Below are 15123 nucleotides of genomic sequence, written 5' to 3' on the forward strand. Positions count from 1 at the left end.
CATCAATCCAAGTGTGAATAAGGCAAAGAGCCCCATACACATCAGATGAGAATTGGCCAAGCCACCAGATTGGTCATCTTAAGCACATCAATTTATGCTGCGGATTTCATCATTTGCAATCCAAAGAAAAATCTGCAACACTTCAGCAGTGAAATCTGCACAATTTGTTGCGTGTTTCGCCACAGTGGAGAGGTTCTGTGAGGATGTAGCCTTAAACCGTTGTCACTGTATATAAAAAAAAAAACCCTCACAGTCAATCAACGGATCACGTTTACCGGGGGTATAAGCTCCAGCAGTGGTTAATATTACAACTCTCAGCATTCCCAGGCTGTCAGGTTGTTCTAGTTTCACAGCAGTCGGAGTGCCATAAGTTGCTCATTCCTGCCTTGGACTATAGGGGTGTTCTTATAAACAAAGAGGGCCCCTTTAAATCCTGCAGGGGACCAAATAATGCAGTAAAATCTCTGTGGAAGGAAATACCTAGTCACCTGGAAAGTCAGCAGTTCTTGCAGCCGGCGTGGTCTCGTACACAAGATTAGCTCCTCTCGGGGAGACAGATAATGCTTTGCATAAGACAGCTTAACATCTGCATCGCTGCTCTCCGGAGGCATTTAGGGACAAAGCTGGATTATATAGGAGGAAGCAAGAAGGGGGTCTACGGGGGAGGATGCGGAACATCTCCGCTACGGTACTATAGCCCAAGATCCGGCATATCTCCACTACAGTACTGTAGCACAGGATCCGGCACATCTCCGCTACAATACTGCAGGACCGGATACGTTATGGTACTGTAGCACAAGATTTGGCACATCTCCACTATGGGTACTGTAGCACAAGATCCGGCACATCTCCACTATGGTATTGTAGCACAGGATACGGCACACCTCCGCTACGGTACCGTAGCACAGGATCCGGCACATCTCCACTAAGGTACAGTAGCACCGGCTACGGCACACCTCCGCTATGGTACTGTAGTACAGAAATAAGAGGAGAATTTTTCAGGCCAAATTTGAGCTCCTATGTAAAGATTCCGGAGAAGAATCCGGTCTCAAACCTGTAGGTTCAATATCACAACTCCCAGCTAATAAATAATATACTGGGAGTTACAGTTTGACAAGAGCTAGAACTCAGAAGTTGCAACCAATACTCCATAGACCCAGATCTTCAGTAATAAGCAGGGAAACATCATAAAACCTCACAACTGTGCAGGTTTTATATAAATTCAATAGACAACAATAAAAAAAAAAAAAAAAAAAAAAAAAAAAGAAGGGGGGGAAGGGGCAAAGTTTCAAAGTCTAAAGCAGCAGTTGCTATTATGAAGGAGCTAAAATCTCCTATAATTCATAACTGGTTCAAAACCAGCACACAGCTTAGTAAAGTATTTAATGACCAGCTTGTTGATGGTTTCCAATAAACTCTTCCCCCTCCCCCCCAAAAAAAATGTATTCCAGAAATCTGAAAACGGAGGTTTCTTCAGAATCCGCTTCACCTCTTCCAATCTACTTTCAAATAAATGAATAGGTGCTAAAGTTTTGGAAAAATCTGCCACGTGTACACACATAGTTAATACATAAAATGAAGGTATTTAAAACATGGCCCCCGATTTGCTAAATCAGGTGGGTGATGCATCTGGGCAGAGGATAAATGGAGAGGTAGCTGCACACGCCTGCTGGAAGTGAACAGGGAGCAAACAGATCGCCTGGCGAGTAAAGGGTTAACACTGATGGTTTCCCTCTGCTAGACCTGGTGAACCAGCTGCTGGAGTATCAGTGGCCTCCCCTGAAGGTGGAGAGATCTCACCCTGGCTGTTTGATCAGTGAGGCAGGAATTTCTGACACAGAACTTTGGAATTCCTGACAACTCCATTCAGCAGGGAAGAGACCAAAATAACCAGAATTAGCACATCACCTCCCCTTGTATCAGGCCCATACTGAGTGTACAGCGCATCACCTCGGCCTGTACACCCCGGGAGTGGAGGAACAGAAAACACAGAGGTTAGAAGACAAAACATCTACGTTTTATGTCTAAGTCGCTCTGTAGCCTAAAGGGACCGTATAATATAAGGGTGCTGCAGCTCATTCCTGTTCAGGGATAAGTAACGCTGTCACTTATTGTGAATGGTGGAGCAGACACAGCTCACCTCCTCCTCCTTCAGGAACAATGACTGTGTAACACCTCTATATACAGTAGGTAACACATGATCCTCCATTCACAATAGGTGAGGTCACAGCTCACCTCCTCCTGTACAATGGGTGATATCTACTGTATATAGAGGTGTTAACACAGGATCCACCATTCACAATAAGTGAAGTCACAGCTCACTTCCTCCTGTACAATGACTGATAACACCTCTATATAGAGTAGATAACAAAGGATCCATCATCCATAATAGGTGATGTCACAGCTCACCTCCTCCTCCTGTACAATGATTGAGAACATCTCTATATACAACCATCAAAAATGGGACAAAGCATAAAAAGGTATACTGCATTCAGCCACAGAGGCCAGATGTTACAGCATAGTGAAGGGGATCTTATGAAATCCCATCTCCGCAATGCGTACAAAGATGCAGGTGGCAGACCTGCGTATTCGCACATGCAGCGCGTCTATTAATCTTGGGGAGACGCTCAGTCTACGCAAGATAAATATCACAGTCCTATGTATAGGATGCGGTGATCCACATGGTTCAGGCTATATGCCCATGTATGCAGAATTTTCCTGAACAAAACCGGACTCCTTTGAAGGAAATCCGCAATTTTTTTCGCGTTTTTTCCGGAGCTAATGAACATAGTGGCAAAACCGGAGATTTTCTGCAAAATTAATGAACATGCTGCGTTTTTTTCCGCGATGCGTTTTTTTTGCGGAAAAAACGCAGCATGGTCACAAAAATTGTGGAATACATTCTAATAATGGGATGCTTAATGTATGCGTTTAAGTGTTTTTGCAGGGAAAAACGCTAAAAAAAAAAACGCAACAAAACCAGAACGTGGGCACACAGCCTCAATGAGCACATGCGGAATTACAGCGCATACAAAAGCCGGCAGTGCTTTGTACGGAGCTGCGTCCAAAGCACTGCCAATACTGACCATGGAAACAAACCCTTATAGGGCTAGAAACTAAACCTTCCAAAAAAAAAAAAAAAAAAAAAGTTCTCCCATATATCAAGCAATCTAGGAAAGGTGATGTACTTCTATAAACATGTGTAAACTGAAATCACCAAATAAATAAAACATGGCATTTTACGTAGTTAAAATATATAAAGACTATTCAGAGATCCACATGAGTAACACAAGATATAAGGGTCAGGTGAGGACCCAGATTGGGACATTTAATGAGAAAGAATAGTGGTATATGACCACAATGATTATTTTTTTTAATGTATGGATTACATGACCCTAGGCAACATTGCTTATGTGACTAATTTTATTGTTCACTGCTGCATGCCGTTTGCATTCACCATTATGCTCTATAGCCCCATCATTGTGGTCATCTACCACTTTTCTTTATCATTAAATGTCCCTATCTGGGTCCTCACCTGACCCTTATAACTTGTGTTACTCATGTGGATCTCTGAACAGTCTTTATATATTTTAACTACATTAATAAAATGTCATGCTTAATTTATTTGGCGATTTCAGTTTACTAATTTTTTGGTGACTAACGCCTCCATATACAGTGGATAACGCTGTCACTTATTGTGAATGGTGGAGTAGTCACAGCTCACTTCCTCCTATACAATGACTGATAACACCTCTATATACAGTAGATAACACAGAATACACCATTCACAATAGGTGATGGCACAGCTCACCTCCTCCCTCTCCCTCCTGTACAAAGACTAATTACACCCGATCCACATTTACAATAGGCCACATAAAAGCTTATTCATGCTCAGCTTATTCTTGTATACAAACAAACAGGGTGCGGGTCTGTCTATTACTGTTAATATTCATGTGAAGAGCAGGAGGTAGAAGTATAACAAGAGATCTAATGTCCAATGTGAAACCTGTAAGATTTTTTTTTTCATTTAGTGACATGAAAGAAAAGAAAAACAAAACATTGAATGGAAACAATAAGCAATCTTCAGATAACACTTTACCTTTATATCTGAGCATTTTGCCTAATAAAAAAAAAAAAACATCTGGATGAGCTCAAATTTCTCTCTGTAACTGTATGACTTCAAGGGCAACTGGGACATGTAGACAAAATAATGGCACCACCAGGTCCTTGCTATCAGCGAAATACATGACTATCCATGTTAGAGGCTCGCACACAGAATGACAAATAATACTCCCATCAGTCAGGGGCACGGGACCAAACCCGTCAGCCGCAAGGGTCCAGCCAAGCCCTGGTCACAATGCTGCCGCCATTATGGAACTGTAAAGTTAGGGGTTTTTTTAAACTATTTTCTATGAACATTTTTTTTTTTGTTTACCATTAAGAGAATGTTGGATTCATTTGTGATGGAAAATACATAATTTTAGGGGAGTTCGGGCTGAAATACAGCACCACACTTGTCATCAGGTTGTGTGTGGTACTGCAGCGGTAATCACCTGATCATTGCAGGTCTTACAGTAAAGACGGCTGGTGTGGTTCTGCACGCACAACCCATGTAATAGCATCCATTTTATTACATTGTTGGCACCGATATAAAGGGGTGTGCTTAAAAAAAAACAAAAAAAAAAAAAAACAAATCAAAAGGAGCCAATTCCCAGCAATCACAAGACAGGCAGTGGGGGGGGGGGGGGGGGGGGGCGCGCAACTTGGAAATTAACAGCATGGTAAAAAAAACAACAACAAGCGGAACAAAAAAAAAAAATGAGAACAGAAGCTGACAGGAAACAGGAGAAAGTGACAATGAAGCGTTCACGTGTAGGTAGAAATGACTGAGTAATGCAGTGTGTGCGGAGTGTACTGCTCAAAGTTCCCCCAAAATTTGGAAACTGTAAGCTAAAGGGTTTTTTATCTGAAAAGCAGAGATATAGAGGCAGAAACAAAAATCTCTTTATTGCCCCTAACAACCAATCACAGCACAGCTTTCAGCCCACCAGAGCTGTTTAAGAAATTAAAGATGAGCTCTGATTGGTTGCCAAGGGTAACTAAGACTTTTACAGAGAGGCCTAAATGAGGCCTACTATCCAACATAAAACTACTCCCACAGAAAGATTAGTCCAGAATCAACACCTGATAATACGATTTGATAAAGGATGATTAAGTCACTTAAAAGGGAACTTTGGTGAAAAATATTTTTTGGATATGTCACAGATATGATTATTTGGTGAAGTCTAAATTTTTGAGCTAAAGCCTCATCATAGGGGAAATTATGTTCCTCCAGAGCCTTAAAGGTTCCGCGCCACAGCCTCATATGTATTGCGCTTATTCTGTGGCATGCTTTTCTCTGTACATGGCGGTCCTATTAGGACTCAATATAGTGATCATATCATTGCCTCACATGTATACTATAAAGCCAAAAGTATGTGCACCCTGCACATGACCCCTACAGGAGCTTCCACCAAACTCCCCAACCATGTCTTTATCGGACTTGTCACTGGAGACAGTCATGGCGAACAGAAAAGGACCTTCCAAAATCTGTTTCCACAAAGCTGGAAGCTGCAATTGTCCACAATGTCTTGTGCTGAAGCACTCAGATTTCCCTTCACTGAAGCTAAGGGGCCTATGCCGATCCCAGAAAAATGACCCAGTGCATTGTCCGTCCTCCACCAAACATTATAGGGGGCACAGTGCAGTCAGGGGGTAATGTTCTCCTGACATTCACCAACTCAGGACTCCTCCATCAGACGCCAGATAAAGAAGTGTGATCAGTCACTGCTCAGAACACGTTTCCTCCAGTGTCCATTGGTGGCTGCTTTACACCACTCCATCCGATGCTCTGGACTGTGCTTGGTGATATAAGGCTGCATGTAGCTCCCTGCGAGGGCGCAGTGTTTCTGCTGATAATACCAGTGGAGGTCTGGACTCTGCAGGTATGGGGTCAGCAGAGCGTTGGTGACTTTTCTGCCCTTTGCTCCTCAGCACTCAGCCCCCCGTCCTGTATTGTTATGGGGTGTCCACTTCATGGCAGAGTTGCAGCAGTTCTTTCCACTTCTTAATAATATCACTCACAGGTGATGGGGGATTTAGAAAGAAATTTAATGAACGGACTTGTTACCCCAGTGGCTCCTATTACAGGACCACGCTGGTATCAGTGAGCTCCGCACCACCAGCCGTTCTGCTACATTAGTAAAGGCAGACGGCATGGCGGGGGGCCGGAGTTTATGCACCAGAGGGGGCGAATGTGATACACCCCTGGGGGCAAGGAGACCAAATGAAAGACTTGAATACAATGACCAAACACATGTGTCCTATATAATGTGCATGGACATATAGTGTCCCATATATACTAGATAGACTATATGGATAGTTCGGCCATCATTAATCTACTGTCAGGTTGCTTTTAAGCTGCAATAGGTGCAAATATCCTACAGAACAATGGCGCCTTTATACAACCTAATAACAAACTCCTAAATTGTATAAAATCCCCAAGGCGGAGAATTCCTTGAAATGAGCAGTAATGCTGACTGTTTCCTTACATAAGTACTCGGTGGGTGGAATGGCTCCCGTGTAAGTAAGATGTATCAGAGGATTATGGTGCCACTGAAAGGGATTAACTGATTCACATATCCTCACCCTATGTTTTAAGAACAGGTTTTTCCAAGTAGTTCTGAAAATAGGTGAGGGATGGGTGCGCATCCGGGGGTTATATTTAGACATATGTAAATAACCTGAGCAGACAATATAACCCAGCCTTGGATAGCTATTCTTATCAAACAAAACACGTTGTACTCCGTCCAATGCCACCTGCAAACTGACTGAGGGCATCCAGGGAAGGAGGAGGTGGCCCACACATGGGTCTGAGGACATCTGGAGACCCTCTGGACCTCCACAGCTGTAATTACCATTCCAAATGGAGCTGGCCACCAACATTAGACTCTGATCACCATTGCATGTGCGGCTGACTTAAAGGGGTATCTCATAAGCAAGATTTGTCACCTACCCGCAGGTTATAAAGGTATCATCAAAAGGTGGTCCAACTGCAGGATGCCCACCAATCCCAAGTGTAAAGCAAGAGTCAGAATGTACGATCATTGCATGATCACTGAACTCACAAAGGAGACCCTCGTTCTTGCGATTGGGTCCCAGCAGTTGGATCACCACTGATTAAATATCCCGAGAACAGGCAACAAACATTGGTGATGGGATAATTCATACACATTAAATAGTAGTAAATTGCTGAACCGAAGATTGTTGAGCAATCGTTTCACCAATGGGGCCATATGTCCATATATATTCTTACAAGCTTCTTCCAGCCAATGAAGTCATCAGTCAACTTACATGATCATTCATCGTTACATTTCACCCAACAACCGGTCGTTATGGTCAGTTGTCATCAGCTTTAGCCTAATGTTTATGGGCCCCCATGGGTTCTGCTCACACCACTGCAGAGGCCTCCATCAGCGGTATACATAAGGAGGACGTCCCGATACACTGGGAGATTTCTCGGCACCTAGGCCGTCATCAAAAGAGGCGATTGTCAAAGACGGATATTAAAAATGGAAGCCAAATGGATTGTACTATAGGAAGCAAAGGGAAAACTTGATTTGAAAGAAAATAAAATGATCTTCAGAGTCTTTTCATAAGTTTAGTTTCACAGTTTGGTCATTGTATTGTGTCAGCTGCTGAACCCCAGTATAATGGATCATATAGACCCCACAGTGGTGATCCAACCGAAGGGATATCAGATCATCTTGAGAAGCAAGTGATGATCATTTGTCTATTTTTGTGGATGCCAAACAGAGCAGATGCAATTGAAAAACATCCAGAGGGCAACTAACCATTGTCTAATGGCCCCCATTCACCTGGTTCGGCCGACAGCGTCATTTTTTCTCCGACTCCTCCACACACCGGAACGCCTCAATTGGCCAAGTGCGACTACAAGCTCTATGATAGCGCCACTGCTGGACATTCCTCATAATAGGACAGTCCAAAAATCGAACACCCCAGATCATTACCTTCTCTAACATCTTATGTAGGGGGAGAGACAGGGGGCCCCCCATGCATATTAGGCTATGTGCACACGCTGCGGTTTTTGCTGCTGCGGATCTGCAGCAGTTCTGCAGTGTACAGTAGCATGTAAGTCTATGTGATTTACAGTCTGCTGTGCACATGCTGCAGATTTTTAACTGCAGAAAAGCTGCGGTTTTGAATCCGCAGAAAGAAATGACATGTCACTTCTTTTCTGCGGATTCTGCTGTGGTTTACCATCTCCTCCATTGTAGAGGTGATAAACCGCAGGCCAATCCACAAGTAAAACCGCCGGTCATTTTACCTGCGGTTCCGCAGATACAAATTCGCAGACCAATCCGCAGCGTGTGCACATAGCCTTAGACTGTCGGCGGCTGATTCCGTGGATATAGGCGAGTTTGGCCAACATTAGTCTAATGTGTATGGGGGCCGTTATACTTATTGCTCGGAAGACCAAACGGAAAGTGGATTTATCAAGAAAAAAAGAAGTCAATTTTTCATCCATTTGTCATTCATTTTTTTTTTTTTATTACAGGCCAATAGTTCCTGGTGTCATTATTGCAATAGATCCTATTGGCTTGCATTGGTCTGTGTGCTGTCCATGATGTGGTCATGTTTGACACAGGGTCAGCCTAGGGAACAAACGTGCACCTGTCTGAATGAGCCCCTATTCACACATCAGTATCTTTGGCCAGTATTGTTAGCCAAGACCAGGTGTGAGTTTTCAGTTACAGTTCTCTCTGCGGGTAAAACTAGTCCGAGTAGGCATGGTTTGGACAAAAGCCATAGTGGCTGGTAGGGAGTTCATTCATTTTGAAGGGGGATAGCGGTCTCACCTGCAAAACCATTACAATCACAGGCACGGTTTTTCGGATGAAAGATCTGATATCCCCTGGAAAAATCAAGTTACTGTTTACAAGCAACTTTAAAGTCGCAGAGGCTACCGGCCGAGGTGACTTTGAGGCCGCTTCGTCTAGCTTTAGCCTGTAGGGGCCACTCCAGATTTTGGCTTACTAAAAACAATGAAATAGTAAAATCAACAAAGCCACCATTGTGAGTGCCAAGTTATGGCTATTAGTGCATCTCTGGCGTTCAAAGAATCCGCAGATTACTAGAACATAAAGGTGGCGATACGTAGACGAGGTGCAAAAGTGTCACTGTCAAAGTGGTGGTCATCAGAGCCATGCAGAAGAGGACTGCACCTCCGGTCTGGCAGTACTGACCCCTCTACAACAACTCACCATGACATGTCAGAAGATAAAAGTTTACACACAAAAAAAAGGAAGAATGTGATGAGGCTGATCAGATCTCTTTAGGAGAGGGGGGAGTTTCGGCTGTCATGGCAAGGGAAGATGAATGATCGTCAGAGCTCACGTGATCCTCATAAGTCACCCACAAGTACTCAGCAATGCCCGACAGTCACCTTTGAGACTCATCCCATGGCTTTGGTCAAGCAACATGAAGATGACATCGCCGCATGTGACAGATCGTTGCAATTGCAGCAGCGTAAAGATCTGCGCTATGGTCACCTGCTTGCGACTACTCAACCGCTTCAAAACCACATCTACCCAACATGCCCCAATAACCGCGGACTGTCAGGGCATGCTGGGAGTTGTAGTTTCGAAACAGCTGAGGAGCCACATGTTGCAATTATCAACACGTCTCGAGAGCAAAGTCTCCCCACCAAAAAAAAAAATAAATAAATAAATCCTCGACTCCAAACTTACGGATGCTCCATGCTCCTCAGCACCGCAGACCATTAACACACTGGGCTCCAAGTCACTGCCAATGAAGTCATCTTCAGACTCCTCAAAAGATGAAGCCGACGAGAGGCCGGAGGAACTGGACAACTTGCGTAGAAAAAGGGAAGGCACCGGGGATCCACCGCAGCCGCTATCCGAGCAGGGCGACTCGGCCTCACCCGAGAGGGGGACGTCAAGGCTGAACCCTGTTTCAAGGAACTGGGGAGACAAAGACGGGGGCACGCAGCGCTTGGGACTGACATCTCTGGTGACAATAAGTCGGGGGATGGCATAGTTAGGGGTATCTGAGTTCAGGAGAAAAGGGGGTCCCCTTCGGTTTAACAACAAGTCACCACTTTGCACGGTTTTGGGGGGACAGTCCGTATCCGGGGGAGTAATGGTTAACTTAAGGCCACCGATTCCAGAGTCAGTAGTCCACAGTTCCTCCACGGGACAATGATGAGGGTGATTGTTCGATCCCATCTTCTCATCAGGGGGAACAACAGAGATGGTGACGTGCGATAAAACCCCTCCGCTCTCAGTCGTCGTGGCTTCACACAGGGGTCTTCTAGAAGTTTGTTCCCCCACCATGGTGCTCATGGGGTGATGGAGTCCGTTCTCTCTACAGTTCCCACCAGCAGGGTCCACAACTTCGCTGCCCCCTTTATCCGTCCGCCCGGCACCTTCTAGGGTTCGCTCTGTGCCCCCCAATATCCTGAGACTGTCAGCAGGGGACCCCAAGATCATCTTCTTCCCATCCTCCAGCCATACTCTTTCTTTTGTGGTGGTCAGACCCGGCTTGGCGGCATTGCACTTGGACATATCCTTTCTGAGCCGCCCACCCTGCCCATCCAGTCTCATGTCAGGAGCTGCAGCAGCTGGTGTACCCGGTGCTGTACCTTGGCCAGCAGACGATGGGCGCTCTCCTGGAAGGGCCAAGTCCTCTGACCCACAATCTGCTGAAATACTCTGTGCTGCGCTGGATGTCAGCCTTGTATCAGGTACACTCGTCCTAGGTGCAGCACTGCAGCCAGCATCAGACCTTTCTTGTATGAGACTTGCTGATGGTTTCCCTTCTAATTCAGGCTGCTGTATACTTTCTTTGTGCTTTCTTCTATTGGGAGGCTGCCTCCTGCCCTTTTCCGGACCAGCGACGTCCTCAGCCGGGCTTTTGTCTTCTCTTCTCCGCCTCCTTCGCACTCGGAGGCGCTTCTTCCACTCTCCGCCAGCGGAGAAACTTACAGCAGCCTTAGCTGCGCGATCTGAATAGTTTTGTCCCATCACAGCCACCGTTAGAAGAGGATTCCCTCCTCTTGTTCTAAACGTCACTAGATTATCCTCCAATCAGAACACAGTGGGCGCTGTCTGGCTCTAGGCAACGCGTTCAGCGCATAAATATCATTGCGCATAGAGTCCACTTCTATAAATAAAAATAGTATTCCTCCGCATTATAGTTCGGTGCCTTTAAAAAAAAGTAGTCCGTGACTTATGTCAGCTGGAATCTCACTTCTGTTTTCCAGGGATCTCTTCCTCTTAACAGGATGGAGACTTATCTGTGGAGATAAAACATTAAACAGAGATTATACCACTGCCAGCAAGTACAGTGATATGACAATAGTTGGAAGCTAGTTACACACAGAATGATGTCTTTCTCTATTTTTATATGTCATTCAACCTGCTGACATGTATGATGCAACATAGCAGTAATTGTACCAGGCGGGGATAGATAATAGATGATACATGATAGATAATAGATAGATAATAGATTGATAGATAATAGATAAATAGATAATAGAAAGATAGATAAATCTATCATCTATCTATTAATCTATAAATAGATAATGACAGCTAGATAATATTTAAATAATAGAGATAGATAATAGATAGAAGATATATGATAGATAGATAGATAGATAGATAGATAGATAGATAGATAACAGATAATGGATAGATGGTAGATGGAAAGATAGACAGATTGATAGATAATAGAAAGATATACATTATAATAGATAAGATAGGTAGATAGATAATAGATAGATAGATAATAGATAGATAAGATTGCATACACAATATTATAATGATATCATGGTTATGTGACTGACACATTTATATATATTCTTATGTTACTTATGACTTGTGTTTTGAAACTGTTAAACTGTAAAGCGCTGCGGAATATGTTGGCGCTATATAAATAAAGATTATTATTATTATATTCTTATTGTATACTAATTTGCTGCTGGAGGAAGCGTCTCTGATAGAAACGAAACGTCGACATATGGGCTAATGACCACTTTTTTGCACAGCCGTCTTTTCTTTTTCCAGAAAGAGAGATAAAAATACAGTACAGACCAAAAGTTTGGACACACCTTCTCATTCAAAGAGTTTTCTTTATTTTCATGACTCTGAAAATTGTAGATTCACTCTGAAGGCATCAAAACTATGAATTAACACATGTGGAATTATATAATTAACAAAAAAGTGTGAAACAACTGAAAATATGTCTTATATTCTAGGTTCTTCAAAGTAGCCACCTTTTGCTTTGATTACTGCTTTGCACACTCTTGGCATTCTCTTGATGAGCTTCAAGAGGTAGTCACCGGAAATGGTTTTCACTTCACAGGTGTGCCCTGTCAGGTTTAATAAGTGGGGTTTCATGCTTTATAAATGGGGTTGGGACCATCAGTTGTGTTGTGCAGAAGTCTGGTGGATACACAGCTGAGAGTCCTACTGAATAGACTGTTAGAATTTGTATTATGGCAAGAAAAAAGCAGCTAAGTAAAGAAAAACGAGTGGCCATCATTACTTTAAGAAATGAAGGTCAGTCAGGCCGAAAAATTGTGAAAACTTTGAAAGTGTCCCCAAGTGCATTGGCAAAAACCATCAAGCTCTACAAAGAAACTGGCTGACATGAGGACCGCCCCAGGAAAGGAAGACCAAGAGTCACCTCTGCTGCGGAGGATAAGTTCATCCGAGTCACCAGCCTCAGAAATCGCAGGTTAACAGCAGCTCAGATTAGAGACCAGGTCAATGCCACACAGAGTTCTAGCAGCAGACACATCTCTACAACAACTGTTAAGAGGAGACTTTGTGCAGCAGGCCTTCATGGTAAAATAGCTGCTAGGAAACCACTGCTAAGGGCAGGCAACAAGCAGAAGAGACTTGTTTGGGCTAAAGAACACAAGGAATGGACATTAGACCAGTGTAAATCTGTGCTTTGGTCTGATGAGTCCAAATTTGAGATCTTTGGTTCCAACCACTGTGTCTTTGTGCGACGCAGAAAAGGTGAACGGATGGACTGTACATGCCTGGTTCCCACTGTGAAGCATGGAGGAGGAGGTGTGATGGTGTGGGGTTGCTTTGCTGGTGACACTGTTGGGGATTTATTCAAAATTGAAGGCATACTGAACCAGCATGGCTACCACAGCATCTTGCAGCGGCATGCTATTCCATCCGGTTTGCGTTTAGTTGGACCATCATTTATTTTTCAACAGGACAATGACCCCAAACACACCTCCAGGCTGTGTAAGGGCTATTTGACCAAGAAGGAGAGTGATGGGGTGCTACGCCAGAAGGCCTGGCCTCCACAGTCACCAGACCTGAACCCAATCGAGATGGTTTGGGGTGAGCTGGACCGCAGAGTGAAGGCAAAAGGGCCGACAAGTGCTAAGAATCTCTGGTAACGCCTTCAAGACTGTTGGAAGACCATTTCCGGTGACTACCTCTTGAAGCTCATCAAGAGAATGCCAAGAGAGTGCAAAGCAGTAATCAAAGCAAAAGGTGGCTACTTTGAAGAACCTAGAATATAAGACATATTTTCAGTTGTTTCACACTTTTTTGTTAATTCTATAATTCCACATGTTACTTCATAGTTTTGATGCCTTCAAAGTGAATCTACAATTTTCATAGTCATGAAAATAAAGAAAACTCTTTGAATGAGAAGGTGTGTCCAAACTTTTGGTCTGTACTGTATATCCAACACTAACTTACACGATCAGTCATCTGGGATGTTCCTGATTAGGATGCCCAAAGCCTGTCGTTGCTCTGTTGTCATCATGCCTCTGTTATAACCCCGATCCTCACTACCCCATTACCCATCTCCGGTGCTCCATCTACATATTTGGCAAATATCCAAGATTTTCAAAACCTGGCTCACGGGTGTTTCTAGGAGGGGAGGGTTGGGGGCAGGACTTGCAGGAATTTTCCAGTTTCGGAAAAACCCCGTCCCCTCAAACAACCACCACCACCTTAAAGCTCAGTTTTACCACCCCCTTCCCGCTTGGGGTCCAGCGCTGAGTCTTTACCGCCACTCCCAATGTCTATTATTGTCTGCAGCACTTATGCTATTGTAAAGAGGTCAAGGGCCTTGCCCTGTAAATAGTAACATTAATGTGTATTATCTGTGTGTTGTATGTATGTATGTATGTATGTATGTATGTTGTGTGTGTTTGCGTCCACACATCAATAGTTAGATAGTTAGGTGTTATATTAGAAAAGGGCCACTAGATGGGGGCACTGAGCTCAACTAGTGAGAAGACTGCTGAGGGGTTAACTTAGAGGAGTGGCTAGACAGGAGGAAAGGAGATAGATTTCCCTCCATAAGTCAGTTGAGCTGGGGGTAGCTGAACAGGACAGAAGTGAACACATCGGATGCCTACAGCAGTAGCCAGCACGTAGTGGTACTGGAGGTCCTGCAGTCAGAGACTGGGGACTGTAAGGCTAGAGAGACAGAAGAAGGAGTCTCGACGGTCAAGTCAGCTAGCAAGGAAGAGCTGAAGTGACAACCCAAGCCAGTCTATTGAGTCCAGCCCTTGTCTGGACTATTGCAAGCCAGGGAGGTCCATGGAAGAGCCCCTGTGGGAGTAGCAGCTGGAGTATGGAGGCTTTGTGGAGAGTCTAGTGAGCTGCGAACCTAGGACACGTACAGGAGCAACAGTGCCGTAAAGGGGTGAGCTGTAACGGATAAGTCAGGTACCTTCGTGGGCTGAAATCAGGCTCTGGAACAGGTGAAGTGTTTCGAGTTCATCGTGCTCCGTGTGACATGTCAGCTTGTCTGTGTGGTGCATACGTGTGAAGGAAGAAGTAACGTACTGCTGTAGATGAATATGTATTGCTGTTATCAAGTGAAGAGTCCTGTAGCCATTGTGGATATGCTGTGCCCTGAAGAGATAAAGCTGAGTTGTTAAAGTTGTTTCCAGCCTCCGTCTGCAGTCAATTGGGTCCCCAAAGTGAACAGCATACGGGTGATAAAACAGCCTCCAGCACAGTGAGTACTGGGACAACCGCAGCAGCTACCCCCGGC

General features: G+C 44.3%; 1 protein-coding gene across 1 annotated transcript in view; it reads right to left on the reverse strand.

Moving 5' to 3' along the window:
- ITPKC (inositol-trisphosphate 3-kinase C) overlaps window positions 1–15123 on the reverse strand; it is a 98305-nt gene that overhangs the window by 39152 nt on the left and 44030 nt on the right. The window contains exon 2 of the mRNA XM_073549262.1: window positions 9810–11377. Within this exon, the coding sequence (XP_073405363.1) occupies window positions 9810–11105 (1296 nt within the window). The 5' untranslated portion in view covers window positions 11106–11377. The remainder of the gene's footprint in view (window positions 1–9809; window positions 11378–15123) is intronic.

The sequence above is a fragment of the Dendrobates tinctorius genome, unplaced genomic scaffold (assembly GCF_039654945.1).
Source record: "Dendrobates tinctorius isolate UK_male_01 unplaced genomic scaffold, ASM3965494v1 ptg000158l, whole genome shotgun sequence".
NCBI classification, from domain to species: Eukaryota; Metazoa; Chordata; class Amphibia; order Anura; family Dendrobatidae; genus Dendrobates; species Dendrobates tinctorius.